The 18,694-nt window shown below is 35.4% G+C and overlaps 1 protein-coding gene across 11 annotated transcripts in view; it reads left to right on the top strand.

The window, feature by feature from the left end:
* Positions 1-18,694, top strand: part of UIMC1 (ubiquitin interaction motif containing 1) — a 109,426-nt gene that overhangs the window by 41,697 nt on the left and 49,035 nt on the right. For 9 of the 11 annotated variants that reach the window (XM_039880037.1, XM_039880036.1, XM_039880043.1 and 6 more), the window contains one exon: positions 14,602-14,686. In XM_039880037.1, the coding sequence (XP_039735971.1) occupies positions 14,602-14,686 (85 nt within the window). Of the gene's footprint in view, positions 1-14,601; positions 14,687-15,438; positions 15,618-18,694 lie in introns of all 11 variants that reach the window. The other 2 variants (XM_039880041.1, XM_039880038.1) reach the window with 2 other exon arrangements.

The following is an 18,694-nucleotide window of genomic DNA, read 5'->3' as shown; positions in this document are numbered from 1 at the left end:
ATCTTTTTAAAAAAAATTTTAAAATTTATTTATTTTTATTTTTTTATTTTATTTTTTCCCCCCTCTTTAATTTTCCCCCAATTTCACCCCTGACCTACGAATGTTGCTATCTCCCCTTAAGAACTGGATCTCTGAAGGCAAAGTGTCTCCTCCCACGTGCTTGTGGTGTGCACCCGGGGCCAGGCGCATCCGGGATATGGTCTGTGGCTCCACCTGGGGTGCGAACCCAGGACCTTCTGTGTGTAAAGCAGACGTGCTAATCACTACAGTATGGAGCCAACCCTCAGATTTATCTTTAACTCTTTCTTCTTTCTCATCTTTTATACCTAGTCATTCACCACATCCTTTAGTTTTTATCTTTTAAACGCAGATCATCCTTTCATATCTACTTTTCTTGATCATCTGTTGTTTGAGTTCTTACTAATAGACCCAGAACTTGCTTCTCTGCCTTCACTTTTTACCCTCTACATTTCACTTAGCTTACTCCACCTTTCTGTGCAACTAGCTACCTGTAGCTATTTAAATTTAAATTAATTAAAGTTTTTAGATTATTGTACTTGATTGCTTAAAAATCTGTGACTCAATCCCTGCAATGTCAGTTCAGAATTTTAATATGGTATACCCTATTGGAACCATTGCAATCTAATCTCATTTATATTCTTAACAGCAGTGCATTCTTTGTCCTCTTGCCAAGACTATTACCACTTTTTTTATTTTTCCCAGTTTGATAATCAAAAAGTTATATATTTTAAATAATCAGCAAGATTGAACATTTTTTTATATCTCTGTTGGGTATATATTTTTTAAAAAATTTCCTCATAGTCTAGTTTTTAATTAGGATTTTATCTAAATAGTTTCTTTTAATATGTAAAAGTATAAAGAAGAAAACAAAATAGTCCCATCAATTCTACCACTTGGATAACCAGTCTTAATATTAACAAAAATAAAATAGTTATATATGTAGAGATATGTTGAAAAGTTACATACATACATATTAAAAAATCAAAACAACAAAAACAGGTCAAAGCTGTTAGAAAACAAAACAATATAGAAAGGTATAATATAAAGATGTATACCTCAGTGTACATTTAATGAAAGGTAATAATTTCTTTTGTATTATTCCAGAAAAAATTCTTTAGTCATTTACCATCAATAAAGACTTCTACAGGAAAGGAATGCTACACATACTATTTTGCTTTTTCACTTAATATTTTTGGAGATCTTTCTGTAATAGCACATATAGATCTATCTCATTAACTTTGTTAAAATGGTCAAATATACATACAGAAGAGTGCATAAAATGTAAATGCATAGTTTTAAAAAAATGATCTGAATACCTGTATTCGCCACCTTATAAACCCTCTTGATTTAGTGTGATCCTCCCCAATTGCTTCCCTTTCCATCCATCTAAAGGTAACCACTATATTTGTTTTTCTTTACAATTATCTTTACGATTGTACCACATTTATATGTACCTCTAAACAGTATGTATATATTGGAAAATTGGGTCTCTGTGGTTAGACACTTCTCCAGTGTTTTTCTATAATCTGTTCTTTCTCCAAAGATTTGAAATTTTACCTTTATTGTAAACTGAAATCTTGTCTATAAATGGGTTTGTTTTTGGATTTTTAATTTTGTTCCATTGATCTGTCACATATTTTTGAAATAATTGTTTAGTTGATTATCTTGGTTTTTTTAGGTAGGTATTTGTATTTGCTAATAATGCTCATTTTCTCTTTCTTTCTAGTACTTATACCTAATTTTTTTGTTTCATTGCAAAAAATGTTTCATTGACTGTAGCCTCCAGAATAATGTTGATTGATATCAGTGGTAGAGTACACCTTCATCTTGATTTTGAATACTTCTTAACTGTAAAAGTATTCTCATATTTGCTTTTGTTTCATATTTTTATTATATAACAGAAATATCCTTTAATTGCTTATTAGCTATTAATATTTTTAGGAATGGATGTTTAATTGAATGCCTTTAATTAGCAAGATGATGATGGTATAGTTTTTCTCTTTTAATTAGTTAATATATTTAATTGGTACATTTTCTAATGTTGGAACATATTTGCATTTCTGGAGAAAATCTTACTTGGTCATGATGTATTACATTAACATAATATTGAATTTTCTTTCTCAGTATATCAGGAGTTTTGCATCTGTATTCCTAGTGGCATTGATTTTACATAATTGTCTTTTTTTTCGGGTATTTATCAGATTTTAGTTTCAGGTTTATGTTATAAAATAGAAGGGAAACTTCATTTTTTAAGTCCTGCCACAGTTTAAATAGTAAAGGAATTAATTGTTCTTTAAGATTTACTAGCACCTGGTCATAAAACTTGGCTACCAACTAATATTTAATATATACTTACGTTTTTTTAATGTCTTGGTATTTTTCAAAAAGACCTTTTTTGTTTGTTTCAGAATGTAAAGTAGTAGTTTGTAGAGTCATTTTAGAGAACACATCTATTTAGCATTGTGAGTTGAAAATCGAATGAATTATTTATTTCTTTTGTTCTTTGAACTGACAGTGCTAACTCCAATTTATTTTTCAGCTTTGATAGCAATTCCTTTGGAGATCCTTGCAGATTTTCCAAGACTGGGTCAATTAGTCATCTGTCAATTAGTCATCTGTTCCATAGAACCTATACTTCTGTAGTATTAGTTGTCACACTGTTTCGAAATTGCCATTGTGTTTTTCTGCCTTCATCATTGGACCGTGATTTTCTGGCTGGCAGAAACTTTTTATTTTGAATACCTAAAAATAGTGGTTGGCTTGTATTAGTAGGCAGTCTCAAAAAATATCTGTATTAGGTTTTACTTGTTGGTGCTGTTTTATTTCTTTGAATATTTCTTTAAGAAAATGTCCTAGTTCCCGGTGCAAAAGAAGCCAGGAAATATCTTTTTTTTCCCCTCATTTGTTTGTTTTTTGGCTTTCATTTTAATGTAAAGATAATGGCACAAACCTAACATCACTGGGGTTTGTCACAGCTTGGTTTCGGTGAGTAGTTACTTGGGCTGATCCATTTTCCTATTTTCACTCTTACCATGTCCCTAAGACAGCAGAGATGAGCTTTTGCAAACTCTGCTGTTGTGTTTAAATTGCCATTTACTATGTGACCTTTCTAAACTTTTTACTCTTATGTGTAAAACTACTAATACTTACTCTGTAGGATTGTTGTGAGAATTAGAGATTACATAAGTTGTATTTCCTAGAGTGTGGTACTTCAGTAAATGATAACTGATTTTATAAATGTTCAGGATATAGTCTCAGGCTGTTAGGGATTTACGTGGCCACTAACTGACCTATGTGGACAAGAACCTTATTAGTTGTCTTCTCTTACATTCTTCTATTTTAAAATAAAATAATAAAAACCCAAAGGAAAAGAAAAAGAATACTTGGAGTTTTATGGTTGCACAGAGCTAGTTTTATTCCTGACCTTACACTGAGCCTCACTTTTCTCATTTATGAAATGGGGTCAGTGATACTCTTCTCACAGGAACTTTGAGAGAAATTAAATGATATAATGTATATAGAGTGCCTGGCACATAGTAAGTATGCAGTATAGGGTAACTGTTATTATTACTCATATTAAAAAGCTTTACTTGATGACAAAATGTAGTTGGGTATAAATTTCCAGTTAGTCTTTTAAAATTTATACCGTTTCTAGATGCAAAGTACTTCTTAATATAGTATGTTAGAGGAAGTAAGAAATTCACTCATCTCAAACCTATTACTCTTTAAAGCTGGTAGACTTATATTGTAAGACACACGTTTATATGAGATTACAAAAAGTGTGCTGTATCACAAAATCACTCCTTTGATACTGGTTGAAGCATCTGCCTCACTGCCTGAAAGATGATGCCCACAAGGGTCTGTAACCAATTAGATTTTGTCAGTACCAAAACAGTTCATGGGACCAGTTGATGAATCAGATTTACTTATTCTTGTCTTTTTCAATCTTTAGTTCTCCATTTACAAGATTCTCAGTTGTCACTTTGAAGTATTTCGGTTAGATACAAGTCTGCTTTCCTAGAAATTGGAAGATATATTCCCGTCTGCTGTTTTCCCATTTCTTAGAGAATAGTTTTTTGACTCTCAAAGCGTTTGTTTTGCTTTTAGTATCTGCTCACTCTTTTAAAAAAGATAGCTTTGATATCACTCTGTGCTCTTAAATTAAAATCAGCTGTAAGCCCAGAAGCATTTTTTTTTTTCTAGCTTAGGTACTGCTGCAGTGTTTTTCCTACAAAAAATAGCTTATTGATTCAGTGAATATGTTCTATCTCTCAGCAGATTCTTTTGTGTAGATATTAACATTAAAGATTTTAATCTAAAGTTAATATGTTTATAAGTCTTCAAATTGGTAATACTTAAGTTTTCATTTTTTTCGTAGGTTTATTCAGCATTTATTCAGCATTCAACATCATTGAGCACCTACTGAGGGTCAGATACTTTTAGGGGCTGGACATACAGTGATGAACAAAACAGAGACGTTCTGCTCTTATGCAGCATATATTTTAGCAAACCCTTTTTTAGTTAAGGGCATTAGACATGTTTTCCTGTGGTACTATAAACCTTAAACTAGATTAGCTTCTTAAAAAAAATGGCCAACTAATCATTGTCTTTCAAGTTGTTTTTTCAACTTGATTTAAATAGTTAAAAACAGGTTATTCTGGGATTTTATGAACAGCCTCAACTTCAGTTGTTCTATCTCTTGGTCTCCTGAACCATAGAAATAATCCAGAAGTTTTGTTATTTCATCATGTAAACTATTGCAAGACTTTCTTATACCCTGAAGATTATAAAAATCCTTTGTCTTGGACAATGTCTTAATTTTTGTTTCAGAACATATTGTCACCAAATGTAGACAACAGTGCTTCTGTATTTGGTATCTGTTGAAACTAGAAACAAATTAAGTATATTTATTTATGATGACATGGTTTGGTGTTTCTATTTTTATACAATCTGACAGTTTCTCTTTTTTAAACTGGTGTGTTTAGACTATTTATATTTAATTAAAAACTACCATCTAACTGTTTCTGCATTTTTAGTTTTCTCTTTTGACTTTCACTTATAGCCCATGCAGTAGTCAATGAACTTTTTCTTTCTCTTCCATCTTCTCATTTATTAGGTGCATCATTTCTATATTACTAGAGTATATAACATTTACATGTTTTTCTTCTATACTCATCTCTATTTTTGTTTTCATATAGATCTGAAATTTATTAAATATTCGCTGTCAGTTCTTTCGCCAAGAGTTTCTCTAACCATTTTTTAGTTGATTGATGCTTGTTTTTTATCAGATTTGTTAAGAAGGCCTTGTGAATATGTATTTTCTGAGTTCTTGCAGATTTGACACTATTTTTCATCTCAATATATGAAAGACTGCTTGATGAAGTTCAAAGTCCTTGGTTTAAAAATTTTCCCCCTAAGTTTCTTTAAAATGTTGCCTTGTTTTTTTGCTTTGTATGTTGCATTTGAAAAGTTGAATGTATTTTCCTTTTTTTTGTAAGTGATCAAGCTTTTTTGTTGGTCTGAATGCTTTAAGAATTTTCTTTACCTTTAGGGTTCAGTAGGTTTTCTAGTATATGTCTGGAAAGTGTTCATGGTTCATTTTCAGAGGTAAATGTGGGTACTTTGAATATGTAGATCAATTCAGGTCTTTTTTTTTTTCCTTGTTAAGTTTTCTTTGATTATAATTATTTTTTTAAAATTATAGTTTTCTCTTTGTTTTGTTTTCTTCTTCAGAGACCCTAATTATGCACTTACTGGATCATCTTTGCCCATATTGTTTCAGTCACTTTCTCTCAGATCATTTTTATTCCCTTTCACATTTTATTTTCTGTTGTCTTGAATATTTTTTTGGACTTTTCTTCAGTGCCCCTTATTAAATTTTGAGGTGGGATGGTGTTGGTGTGTTTGGTTCTCTTTTGTTTCTATACAGTTCTTAATTTATCCAGTTTTTCTTTTCCTTCACTACCCAGTGGCCAAGAGTATGTGCTCTCCTTTTTTCTCTTCCTCTCCTTTTTTCTCTTCCTCTCCTTTTTTCTCTTTTTCGTCTATGGATGATGCCTCCTTGTGATCGACATAAGTTTAGTGGATATTTCCTATTCATATTATGTATTTTAAGTTTTAGGATGGGACTTTTTCTTTCTGGAGGTAATTTTGTCTGTTCAAAATTGGTATTTCTTGCTTACGAGTAATTTGAAATTCAAAGGTATGCTGAAAATGTGGGTTATATGTAGTTTTATTTGCTTTACCTGAATTTTTTTGGTAGATAGTATAGAGAAGATGGAACCATATTAGACTTACTATTTTGCATCTTGATTTGTTTTAATATATCCTGGAAATATTTTTAAATGAATATTTATAAATGGAACTCATTCTTTTAGATGGAATAATGGTATTCTGAATGGACTATAATGTATTTTACCATGTCCTTATTCACGATCCTTTAAGTTCATGCTCTTCACACAATCTGTGATACAAGACCAGCTTTTAAAAGATTCCAGTCACACACTGATACTTTTAAAAATACAATATAAGTGGATTACTAGAAAAATGAAGTTTAGAGAGACAAAATATGAGCCTACATTTTTCATTATTAGATACAACAGACATAAAATTTCATTTCAATAAATATTAGAACCAACATAACATATGGAAAAAGAAGAAAAGAAAAATGGTGTAGTTTCTTAGAATTGTGTTTATAATGTAGAGAATGGCAATTACACCCACAAATTTGTCTTTATACAATTGCAGCTCAATAAAGTTAGTTGTGAAATTGTGAATCCCATATTAAACGTCTATATACATCCTTTCAATGAACACTGTATATGTCAATATTTAAAGTTCTTATTTTGACAGATGAGCTTTTTAATTTCTAGTTTGAGTTGATAACAATGCTAATATCACAGTGGATATTGTATATCTAAAACCTATATTTAAAAAAATAAAATTCCAAGTAGAGAAATTAATTTTACGTTAAGGAATGAGAAGAAGAATTTTTAAGTGCTTTCAATAGGATTGTAGTTTTTAATTTTTATTCAAAATGAGCTGGAAAATTCCATTTCAAAAAATTTTTTTGTATGTTTGTGCTTATGTTTATCTTCTCAACTGGACTGTAAGGCCAGGAATAATATTGTATGTGTATGAGCGTGTATATTATGGGAGAAAAATGGTATATAATTAATGAGCACAAGCTCTGAAGTAGATTGACCTACCTTCTGAGCTCAATTTCCTCTGATTTACTGTGTGTTCTTAGCCATGACGCATGCTTTTTCAAAGCCTGTTTCTTTATCTGTATTACTAGTGCTAGTGAAAACCTACCTCCCAGCATTTTGGAGAATGAAACGAATAAACAGCAGAAATGTACCTGGTAAATAACAGGCCCTCAGTGAAACACTCATGGCTTTCCCTTTGAATCTCCCTCCCCTCCTGACCCCATCTGCAGGCCAGCATGTTTGTTTGTTCGTTTGTTTAAGCTTTTAATATAATTTTAATTTTTTAAAATTTTATATTAGTTTCAGATATATAGTACAATGGCTAGACATTTCTGAAGTGACATCTTTCCCACCAGTTACTCCAGCACCCATCTGGCACTACACAGCCATTACAATAATACTAACTATATTCCCTGTGCTGTACTCTACATCACTATGACTGTTTTGATCCTTCATCTTTTGTCTTTTTTGGTAGCCACTTACAGCAATTTTTCTTGTAAATTTATAGTTATGTTTCAGTTATCTTTTGAAAGAATGGAATTCAGGTCTGTGAATTTTTCATGAGTAAGTCTTTTTTGAAGTACCATAAAAGTAAAAAGTTCTATCAAATTTTTAAGGTCTTGGATGATAACTTTTTTAAAATTATTTTTTAATTAGTTTCAAGTATACAGTACACGGTTAGACATCTGTATAGTTCATAAAACGATCCCCCCAGTTGCTCCCTCCCTCCTCTGACCCTCCACCTGGCCAACGTATTAATGCTAACTGCATTCCCCATGCCATGCTCCGCCATCCGTCAACCACTAATTTGTACTTCCTTAGCCCTTCACCCCATTCTCCCAGCCCCCCAAACCCCCCTCCCCTCTGTCCGATACCAAACTGTCCACTGTATTTGTGAGTCTGTTTTTGATTAGTATTTGTTCTTTTTATTCCTTAGATTCCACATATAAGTGAAATCATATAGTGTTTATCTTTCTCTGTCTGACCTAAACACCTTCTAGGTCTTTCAAGGTAATATCTTTTTCCATCCCCTTCTTTTTCATATGTAGGGGTCTTGTTTTCTTATCCTTTCAGCCACTCTATCTTTTGGTTGGAGCGCTTAATTCTTTTCCATTTAAGGTACTTATTGATAGGAATGTAGTTGTTACCATTCTTTATTCCTGTTTTTGATACATGTTTTTTCTTCTTAAAGAAGTCCCTCCAACATTTCCTGTAATACTGGCTTGATGGTGATAAATTCCTTTAGCTTATTTTTGTCTGGGAAGCGCTTTATCTGTCCTTCAACTCTAAATGATAGCTTTGCTGGATAAATTATTCTTGGTTATAGATCCTGGGTCTTCATCCTGTCGAATATTTTTTGCCAAGCCCTTCTGTCCTGCAGTTTCTTTTGAGAAATCAGTTGCCAGTCTCTTATGGGTGTTCCCTTATATGTAATTATTGGCTTTTCTCCTGCTGTTTTTAATATTCTTTCTTTGTATTTAACCTTTGGCATTTTAATTTTGATATGTCTTGGTGTGGGCCTCTTTGGATGCCTGATTTTTGGAATTCTCTGAGCTTCCTGGAGGTTTTATGTCCATTTCCTTCACCAGGTTAGGGAAGTTTTCCATCATTATTTCTTCAAACAGCTGTTCAACATCTTGATTTTCTTCAGTTACGTCAATCAGACGAATATTTGGAGCCTTAATAGTGTCCCATATCCTCCTTAAATTATTTTTATAGTCTTGGCATCTTTTTTCTTGCCATTCTGATTGAGTGTCCTGATTGGCTTTCCTGTCCTCTAGATAGGGCATTTGATCCTCTTTATTCACTTTTATTCCTTTGTTCATTCCATTTAATATACTTCTCATCTCAGATAATGTGTTCTTCATTTCAGACTGGTTCCCTTTTATAATTTCCACTTCCATTTTTACGTTTTTATGTTTTATCTCTTTGTTGAAAATCTCACTGAATTTACCTACGCTTCCCAAAAGTTCATTGAGCATCTTTATAAGCAGCGTTTTGAACTCTGCATCAGTTAGACTACTTGACTCCATTATATCTGGATCTCTGTATTCTTCTCTCATATGGTTTCCGCTTCTTCGTCTTCCCATTTTGGCTGCCTGTCCATGTCTGTTTCCATGTACTAAGCAATGCTCCTAAGTCTCCCGGTCTTGTTGATGTGGATTTGTGAAGTAGGTGTCCAGTGGCACAGTCCTGAGAGGGGTTCAGCTGCAGGCCAAACTTAGCTGAAGCCTCTACCCTTCCGGGGCCACCTGTTAAGATTCAGCAAGCAATCCACTGATGCTGTGCTTATAGTTGCCCCGAAAGGCCACACCAGAAACCGAGGCTGCCTATACTGTGATTCTCAGCAAGGAGCACCTGACTAGCTGAGGATACACCTGGATGTGGCTTGGGTGGAGCCGTGAGTTGGGGGAGGCGGGGTTTCAGGAAATCCTCTGGGTGGAGCGACCTCTGTTATCCAGTTTGATGACATCACAACTATGGCGGCGCTGTGTCCACGCACTGGGAGCGGGTAGGGCTCAACAGGGAACGGTGGATATCGCCGGCAATTCTTTATCGAGCGAGTCTCGCCTCGGCCCTCACTCCGACAATGTCTCCCTATAAGTCCCTGGTGCCTCCTGCGCGCAGCCTTATTGGCACTGATGCTCAGAGCGAGCAGGTTCATCACCGCGAAAATCTGCTCCCGGACGCGGCCCCTTTAAAAGGCTTCTGCCGCTGCCGCTGCCGCTGCCCCCGTCTCCGTCTCACTCAGCCCCTCTGGCCAGGGCAGCAACGCGTCCATGCCCTGTCCTACCTTATGCGGTTGCAGGGTGTTTTTTTGAATTTCTCCCTAGTTGTATGGCTTGTTCCTCTAGATCCCAGGTGAGTTTTCCTTGCTGCTGCTCCTTGTTTCGGTCACAACTTTGATTTGGTCGCCAGAGGGATGATCAGAGCCTCTATCATCTATGCCATTTTTCTTCTTTCTGGATAACTTTGTGAATATGTAATAGGTTCAAAACTAAAACTAGTATGAAACTTTTGCCCTTTAGTTTTTCATAATTACTTGGATCGTTATTTGTTTTTACTGCTACTGCTACATTCAGAAAGATTTGTTTTTTTGATGACAGATATCCAGAAAAGCTTATTTGAAATCTGTAAATTAGGATTCGAAATAAAATGAGCTTTACTTTTATTGTGTAGCTAATAGTATTAAAATATAAAGAATAGTCTTCGTGAGGAAAAAAAAATGGCATAGATGATAGAGGCTCTGATCATCCCTCTGGTGACCAAATCAAAGTTGTGACCGAAACAAGGAGCAGCAGCAAGGAAAACTCACCTGGGATCTAGAGGAACAAGCCATACAACTAGGGAGAAATTCAAAAAAACACCCTGCAACCGCATAAGGTAGGACAGGGCATGGACGCGTTGCTGCCCTGGCCAGAGGGGCTGAGTGAGACGGAGACGGGGGCAGCGGCAGCGGCAGCGGCAGAAGCCTTTTAAAGGGGCCGCGTCCGGGAGCAGATTTTCGCGGTGATGAACCTGCTCGCTCTGAGCATCAGTGCCAATAAGGCTGCGCGCAGGAGGCACCAGGGACTTATAGGGAGACATTGTCGGAGTGAGGGCCGAGGCGAGACTCGCTCGATAAAGAATTGCCGGCGATATCCACCGTTCCCTGTTGAGCCCTACCCGCTCCCAGTGCGTGGACACAGCGCCGCCATAGTTGTGATGTCATCAAACTGGATAACAGAGGTCGCTCCACCCAGAGGATTTCCTGAAACCCCGCCTCCCCCAACTCACGGCTCCACCCAAGCCACATCCAGGTGTATCCTCAGCTAGTCAGGTGCTCCTTGCTGAGAATCACAGTATAGGCAGCCTCGGTTTCTGGTGTGGCCTTTCGGGGCAACTATAAGCACAGCATCAGTGGATTGCTTGCTGAATCTTAACAGGTGGCCCCGGAAGGGTAGAGGCTTCAGCTAAGTTTGGCCTGCAGCTGAACCCCTCTCAGGACTGTGCCACTGGACACCTACTTCACAAATCCACATCAACAAGACCGGGAGACTTAGGAGCATTGCTTAGTACATGGAAACAGACATGGACAGGCAGCCAAAATGGGAAGACGAAGAAGCGGAAACCATATGAGAGAAGAATACAGAGATCCAGATATAATGGAGTCAAGTAGTCTAACTGATGCAGAGTTCAAAACGCTGCTTATAAAGATGCTCAATGAACTTTTGGGAAGCGTAGGTAAATTCAGTGAGATTTTCAACAAAGAGATAAAACATAAAAACGTAAAAATGGAAGTGGAAATTATAAAAGGGAACCAGTCTGAAATGAAGAACACATTATCTGAGATGAGAAGTATATTAAATGGAATGAACAAAGGAATAAAAGTGAATAAAGAGGATCAAATGCCCTATCTAGAGGACAGGAAAGCCAATCAGGACACTCAATCAGAATGGCAAGAAAAAAGATGCCAAGACTATAAAAATAATTTAAGGAGGATATGGGACACTATTAAGGCTCCAAATATTCGTCTGATTGACGTAACTGAAGAAAATCAAGATGTTGAACAGCTGTTTGAAGAAATAATGATGGAAAACTTCCCTAACCTGGTGAAGGAAATGGACATAAAACCTCCAGGAAGCTCAGAGAATTCCAAAAATCAGGCATCCAAAGAGGCCCACACCAAGACATATCAAAATTAAAATGCCAAAGGTTAAATACAAAGAAAGAATATTAAAAACAGCAGGAGAAAAGCCAATAATTACATATAAGGGAACACCCATAAGAGACTGGCAACTGATTTCTCAAAAGAAACTGCAGGACAGAAGGGCTTGGCAAAAAATATTCGACAGGATGAAGACCCAGGATCTATAACCAAGAATAATTTATCCAGCAAAGCTATCATTTAGAGTTGAAGGACAGATAAAGCGCTTCCCAGACAAAAATAAGCTAAAGGAATTTATCACCATCAAGCCAGTATTACAGGAAATGTTGGAGGGACTTCTTTAAGAAGAAAAAACATGTATCAAAAACAGGAATAAAGAATGGTAACAACTACATTCCTATCAATAAGTACCTTAAATGGAAAAGAATTAAGCGCTCCAACCAAAAGATAGAGTGGCTGAAAGGATAAGAAAACAAGACCCCTACATATGAAAAAGAAGGGGATGGAAAAAGATATTGCCTTGAAAGACCTAGAAGGTGTTTAGGTCAGACAGAGAAAGATAAACACTATATGATTTCACTTATATGTGGAATCTAAGGAATAAAAAGAACAAATACTAATCAAAAACAGACTCACAAATACAGTGGACAGTTTGGTATCGGACAGAGGGGAGGGGGGTTTGGGGGGCTGGGAGAATGGGGTGAAGGGCTAAGGAAGTACAAATTAGTGGTTGACGGATGGCGGAGCATGGCATGGGGAATGCAGTTAGCATTAATACGTTGGCCAGGTGGAGGGTCAGAGGAGGGAGGGAGCAACTGGGGGGATCGTTTTATGAACTATACAGATGTCTAACCAATGTATTGTATACTTTAAAATAAAAAAAATTAAAAAAATAATTTTGGTTAAATTTAAAATTATTGTTAATATAATTTATAAGTAAATGTCTGCATTTTCTCAGATATTTTTATACTTTGGATTTTAATAAATAACTAAGCTTAAAATATTGCATATTATAATTTGGTCCTTTTTTTAAATGACTAGTCTGCAGTTTTCACCATGGAAGTGCTCTAATGTGCATGGATGTTGTAGCAATGTCAGATTTCTGTAAAAGTGTCTTAATGCTTCTTTTCAATTCCTGTGCTTATTGTGTTGCAGACCAGCAACAAGCAGTCTGCTGATTGTTACTCATCTGTAGATCATACATAAAGTAACATCGATTGAGGTTGTTTACAGTCTTTTAAAAAAAATGACAAACCATTGTCTTCTGAACATGGTTGTGCACACATCTTTGTGCTAATGTGTGAATGTTTCTGTAGAATGAATTCCTAGGAGTATATTACTGGACAAAGAGTCTTGTATATTTATGATTTTAGAGGTTATTGCCAATTTGTCCTTTAAACATATTGCATCCATTTTATCTCATCAGTGATATGAGAGTACCTGTTTCCTCACAGTGTTTTATAAAACATCTTCATTTTTACTACTAGCATAGGTAAAATAAAAGTATATCTATACAATTGTTTTGATTTGCATTTCCTAAAGTTTAGCATCTTTCTATGTATGAGCCCCTTGCATATGTTTTTCTATGAATTATCTTATTATGTTCTTTCCTATGGAAAGAGGCTAAATATTGGTCTTTTTATTGATTTGTAAGAGCTCTTTCTCTATAGTCATGCACCAATAATGACAGAATACATTCTGCAAAATGCATTGTTAGCTCATTTCATTGTTATGTTAACATCGTAGAGTGTACTTAGACAAACCTAGATGGTATAGTCTACTACATACCTAGGCTGTATGGTTTAGCTTATTGCTCCTGGGCTGCAAACCTGTATAGCACGTTACTGTATAAAACAACACAAGATTAATCAAGGATAAGAGAAAGTAATGCAAACGAGATATGGTAAACATAAGATATGTGAGGCTGGGTTAACATAGCATATGGCAAACTTTTTTTAATAAATTGAATGAGTATACTCTTAAATAATGATAAAAAGTATAGTAAATACATAAACCAGTAACATAGTCATTTATTATTGGTATCAAGTATTGTGTACTATACACATTTTTATGTACTAGGATTTTATATGACTGATGGTACAGTAGATATGTTTATACCATTATCACTAATATGTTATATATTGTGTATGACATGATGGCTACGATGTCACTCAGCAATAGGAATTTTACAACTTTATTATAATTTTATAGTACCACTGTCATATGTGATCTGCTGTTGACCAAATGTCTTTATGCAGTGCATGACTGTATAAGGAAAGTTAGCCCTTTATCTGACAAATATCTTGCATAATTTTCCCCAGTTCTGTTGCTTTTTTAAGTACTGATTTAAAATAAATGAATATGCACTGAGTTAAAACATTATTGATTTTTAAATCTTGAATTAAACTTTTTTCCCTGAACTTGGATACATGCTTACTGCTATTTTGCAGATGGACCAATTTTTACATGAGCATATATCTGACAGATAATAATGAGAATACATTATGAATTTTTATTTTTATATTTTTGGTTTCAGAGCTACACTTTTTTCTTTCTTTCTTTTTTTTTTTTTTGCTGCTGTAAAGGATATTTTACTGATTTTTTTCTGTGACTATTTACAACCACTGATTGTTCGGAGGCTCAGTGGTCTCTTAACTGTAGGTGAGATTGAGAGTACTACTTTTAATGGTAGCCATCCTGATCATATTTCTTGTTTTGCAACAGGAACCAAAGGAGGAGAATGAATTGCAGAAAACGAAGACAGAACAGTCAAATAGAGCCAAGTGTTTGGCTAAACGAAAAATTGCACGTATGTTTTCATTTTTGTGTTGAGAGTGGTTTAGAAATTGCAGCAGTCATAGAATTGACACTAGTTTCTCCATTAGGAAGAGATTTCTCTGAATAAAGATGTATGTGCTTCCTGTTTATTTTGGATCCCATTTAAATTTTTAGGAGTTAAAATTACTTATAGCTTATACAATTGACTTGTAAGAGGCAGAGTGTTAAAATTTAAAATGTGCCCTTCAGAGTTAGGCATACTTGGATTTGAATCCTTGCTTTTCAGTCTTTACTATGTAGACCTTAGGTCACTGCTTTCAGCCTACCTCTGTTTCCTTATCAGTAAAATGCAGACAATTCAACTCACTTAGAATGTCACTTAATAAAATTGTAAGGGAAAAACTCTTCTGTGTTTCCTCTACTCCCAGTCATCAAATGTGTAGGGTTTTCCCCCCAACACTAAGAAATTCTGCAACTCTGGCAGACAAAGACTGGGTGTCCTACAGTTTAACACAATTCTGACCCTAGAATTGAGTTAGAGATAGTGTCAGATATAGTGTCAGCTCTCCTAGGTGAAGGACTCAGTCTCACAGGGCTACCTCTGCTTCACACACCAATTGCAAGTCCAGGTTGTTACTTGTGCTTCTGACCGACTAGCTGTAAATTTGAGATTCTTGTGACTCCCTCTTCAGGTTTGATTAATTTACTAGAATGGCTCATAGTACTCAAGGAAACAATTTACTTACTAGATGACTGTTTGTTTGTTTTTGTTTTTAAATAAAGGATGTGACTCAGAAACAGCCACATGGAAAAGATGCATAGGGCAAGATTGAGGGAAAGGGTGCGGAGCTTTCATGCCCTCTCCAGGTGTGCCACCCTCTCAGTATCTCCACGTGTTCACCAACCTGGAAGCTCTTCAAACCCTGTAGTTCAAGGATTTTTATGGAGGCTTCATTATGCAGGCATGGTTGAGTAAATACTTGGTAATTGGTGGTTAATCCAACTTCCCCCTCTCACCTCCCTGGAGGGTGGGAGTGGTGTTAAAAATTCCAAACTTCTAATCGAGGCAGTTGGTTCCCCTGGCAACCAGCTTCCATTTTGGGGGGCTTTCCAAAAGTAAGCTCATTAACATAAATTCAGGAGTGATGCAGAGGAATTTGTTATGGATAACAAAAGACACCTTTATTGCTCTTTTTACTAAGGAAATTTCCAGGTTTTTAGGAGCTCAGTGCCAGGAGACAAAGACCAAATATATATTTATCAGTATAAATTACAGTATCACAAAAATCCTTTGTTGGAGGTTTTGCTTTCTCTTTGTTACTCAGTTGAAAGACATTTATTTATTTAAAGTTGTTTTATACTAGTTTATTTATGGGGGTTCCATTTTCATCTCTCAATAGAGTTTATGTATTTCTCACATGCTTTTTCATTCATTAGTTTATCTAGTTCTGAGAGATTACTCAGTATCATTTTGATCAGTCATGTATCTTCATAACAAGAATTGTTGACAAGTCTTGGATTTTATGCAAGAGCTTAATTAATTTCATTTAACTTCTGATAGAGGAGAATAAGAGTTCACTAACAGGTTTCACATTTTCCAAAGCACCAAACTTATCTTATTTGTTCAATTTTGTTCCAGCTTCAGGGAAACAGTAAACCACATCTCCCAAAGCTTTCTGTGCAAAACTGCTGTTCCCTGTTCTTCCAGTCACATTTTTTGTTGTTGCCCATTAATGTTTATCTGTGAATTTACACACCAAGAGCAGAGGGGGGCCGGTGCCCAGTTTCTGGACAGCGCCCACCCTTAGCCCCCAGGGTTACATACAGTCAAGGCAGATGGACACAGAAGCCTGTGGTATTCTGCAGGCATAGGCTTGCTCCACACTGCTTGCAATGTCATGTAGGCAGGAGTGCGAAGGGTGGAGGGAGTGGTTTGAGGCACAGCTCCTGGTACCTGAGCGAGGTGGCTGGATGGGGCATAGGGGCTAATTATTATATTTTTGCATTTTAATATGTGAATGTTCAGATATTTCAGTGAACTTTACAAAAAGTACGTATGATGATAACTAGTCGAAATTATTACAACAGTTGTTTGAAGATAAACGGCTTTTTTCACTGTTAATTTGAATTTCGGTGATTTAAAGAATAATTCTCAGCCTCGTAAAATTAATCATAAACAGCTCTTTGTTGTTAAATCACTGAATTATATCTAGAGGTGGCGGTCACTATGGTTAGATCTGTTGAATGTACTCAAGTTACTTTCAGACTTGAGAATTATTGGTAATTGTTACTTTTTGAGATGTGATCTTTATCAATTCATAATTAAGTTTTTGCCACCATTGGTTAAACTGTCAATAGTTGTCTGGTTGGTAAATCCGGATCTTTATAGTAAATTGGGTTTTACTTGTTTGTTTAGTTGTGTCATGCTTTTTTATCCAATCTGACAGTCCTTTTTATCTTTTTATCTAGTCTGACAACTTCTATCTTCTGCATTTATATTTGATGTAATTACTGATGTGATTGTATTAAAAGTTACCATTTTAAAAGCTGTTGATTTGTTCTAACTTTCTTTTTCTGTTCGATTTTTTATTTGTTGAGTACTATTTTGATTCCATTTCACTTCTATTTATATGTCTTTTAAAAAATGTTTAGTGGTTGCCCTAAACTTTACAATACACATACTTAATCACAGTCACCTTCAAATACTGTTAATTGCTTCATGTATAGTGTAAAGACTAACAGTATACTCCCAGTTCCTTTCTGCCCTCCTTTGTGTTATTTTTGCCACATATGTTACTTTTACGTATGTTGTAAACACAGTACATGGATACTCTTTTGCTTTAGATAATTGTCTTCTAGAGCATCAATTCTCACTCAACCTTTTTGGCACCAGGGACCCGTGCTCCTATGAGAATCTAATGCCTGATAATCTGAGGTGAAGTTGAGGTGGTGTTGCTAGTCCTGCAAATACTGATGAAGCTTTGCTTGTTCATGCTGTGTGGCCCAGTTCCTAACAGGTCATACTGGTCTGCAGCCCGGGCACTGGGGTCCCCTGTTTAGAGCAATGGAGATAAAAGATAAAGAACTGCATACTTCATGCCATCTCAATGGCTGTTTCTTTGCATAGATCCTAGTTTCTGTCCAGTGTCGTATTTTTTTCTGTTGGAAGAGCTTCCTATATCGCTTCTTATAATGTAGACAAGTTGCCAATTCTCTATTTCTGTTTAAGAAAGTCTTTAATTTTTGATTTTTATGGTAATTGCTTTACTACTGAGATATGACTCATACCATATAATTCATTCATCATACATTTATCATTTAAAATGTGCATTGGTTTTTAGTATGTTAACAGTGTCATGCCACCATCACCAGAATCTTAAATCCAGAACATTTTCATCTCCCCAAAAAGAAACTCTATACACTTACGAGTCACCCAAAGCCCTCATCCTTCCCAGCCCTAAGCAACTACTAAATCTGTTTTTTGTCTCCATAGATTTGTCTATTATGGACATCCCATATAAATGGAATCTTATAATACGTGGTTTTTTTTGTGTGTGTGACTGGCTTTTTTCACTTAGTCTAATATTTTCAGGTTTATCCATGTTTTGGTATGTATCAGTAATTCATTTCTTTATTGTCAGCTAATATCCCATTGTATTGCTGTACCACATTTTGTTTATCCATTTATCATATGATGTACATTTGGGTTGTTTCTACTCTGGCTATTATGACTAAAGTTGCTATGAACATTCATGTATGAGTTTTTGTGTAGACATCGGTTTTTATTTTCTTAGGTGTATATACTTAGGTGTGGAATTCCTGGTTTATATGGTAACTCAATATTTAATCATTTGAGAAACTGCCAGACTGTTCTCTAAAGTGGCCACACCAATTTACATTTCCATCATTGTCATATGAGGGTTCCAATTCTTCCACATCCTTGCCAAAACTTCTTTTTTTTATTATGGCCATGCTAGTGGGTGTGTAGCAGTATCTCATCATGGTTGTGATTTGCATTTTTCTAATGGCTAATGATGTT

Source organism: Pteropus medius, unplaced genomic scaffold (assembly GCF_902729225.1).
Source record: "Pteropus medius unplaced genomic scaffold, Ma_sr-lr_union100, whole genome shotgun sequence".
NCBI lineage: Eukaryota > Metazoa > Chordata > Mammalia > Chiroptera > Pteropodidae > Pteropus > Pteropus medius.
Note: the sequence above shows the minus strand (reverse complement) of the source record. Positions and strands in the feature narration are given on the sequence as shown.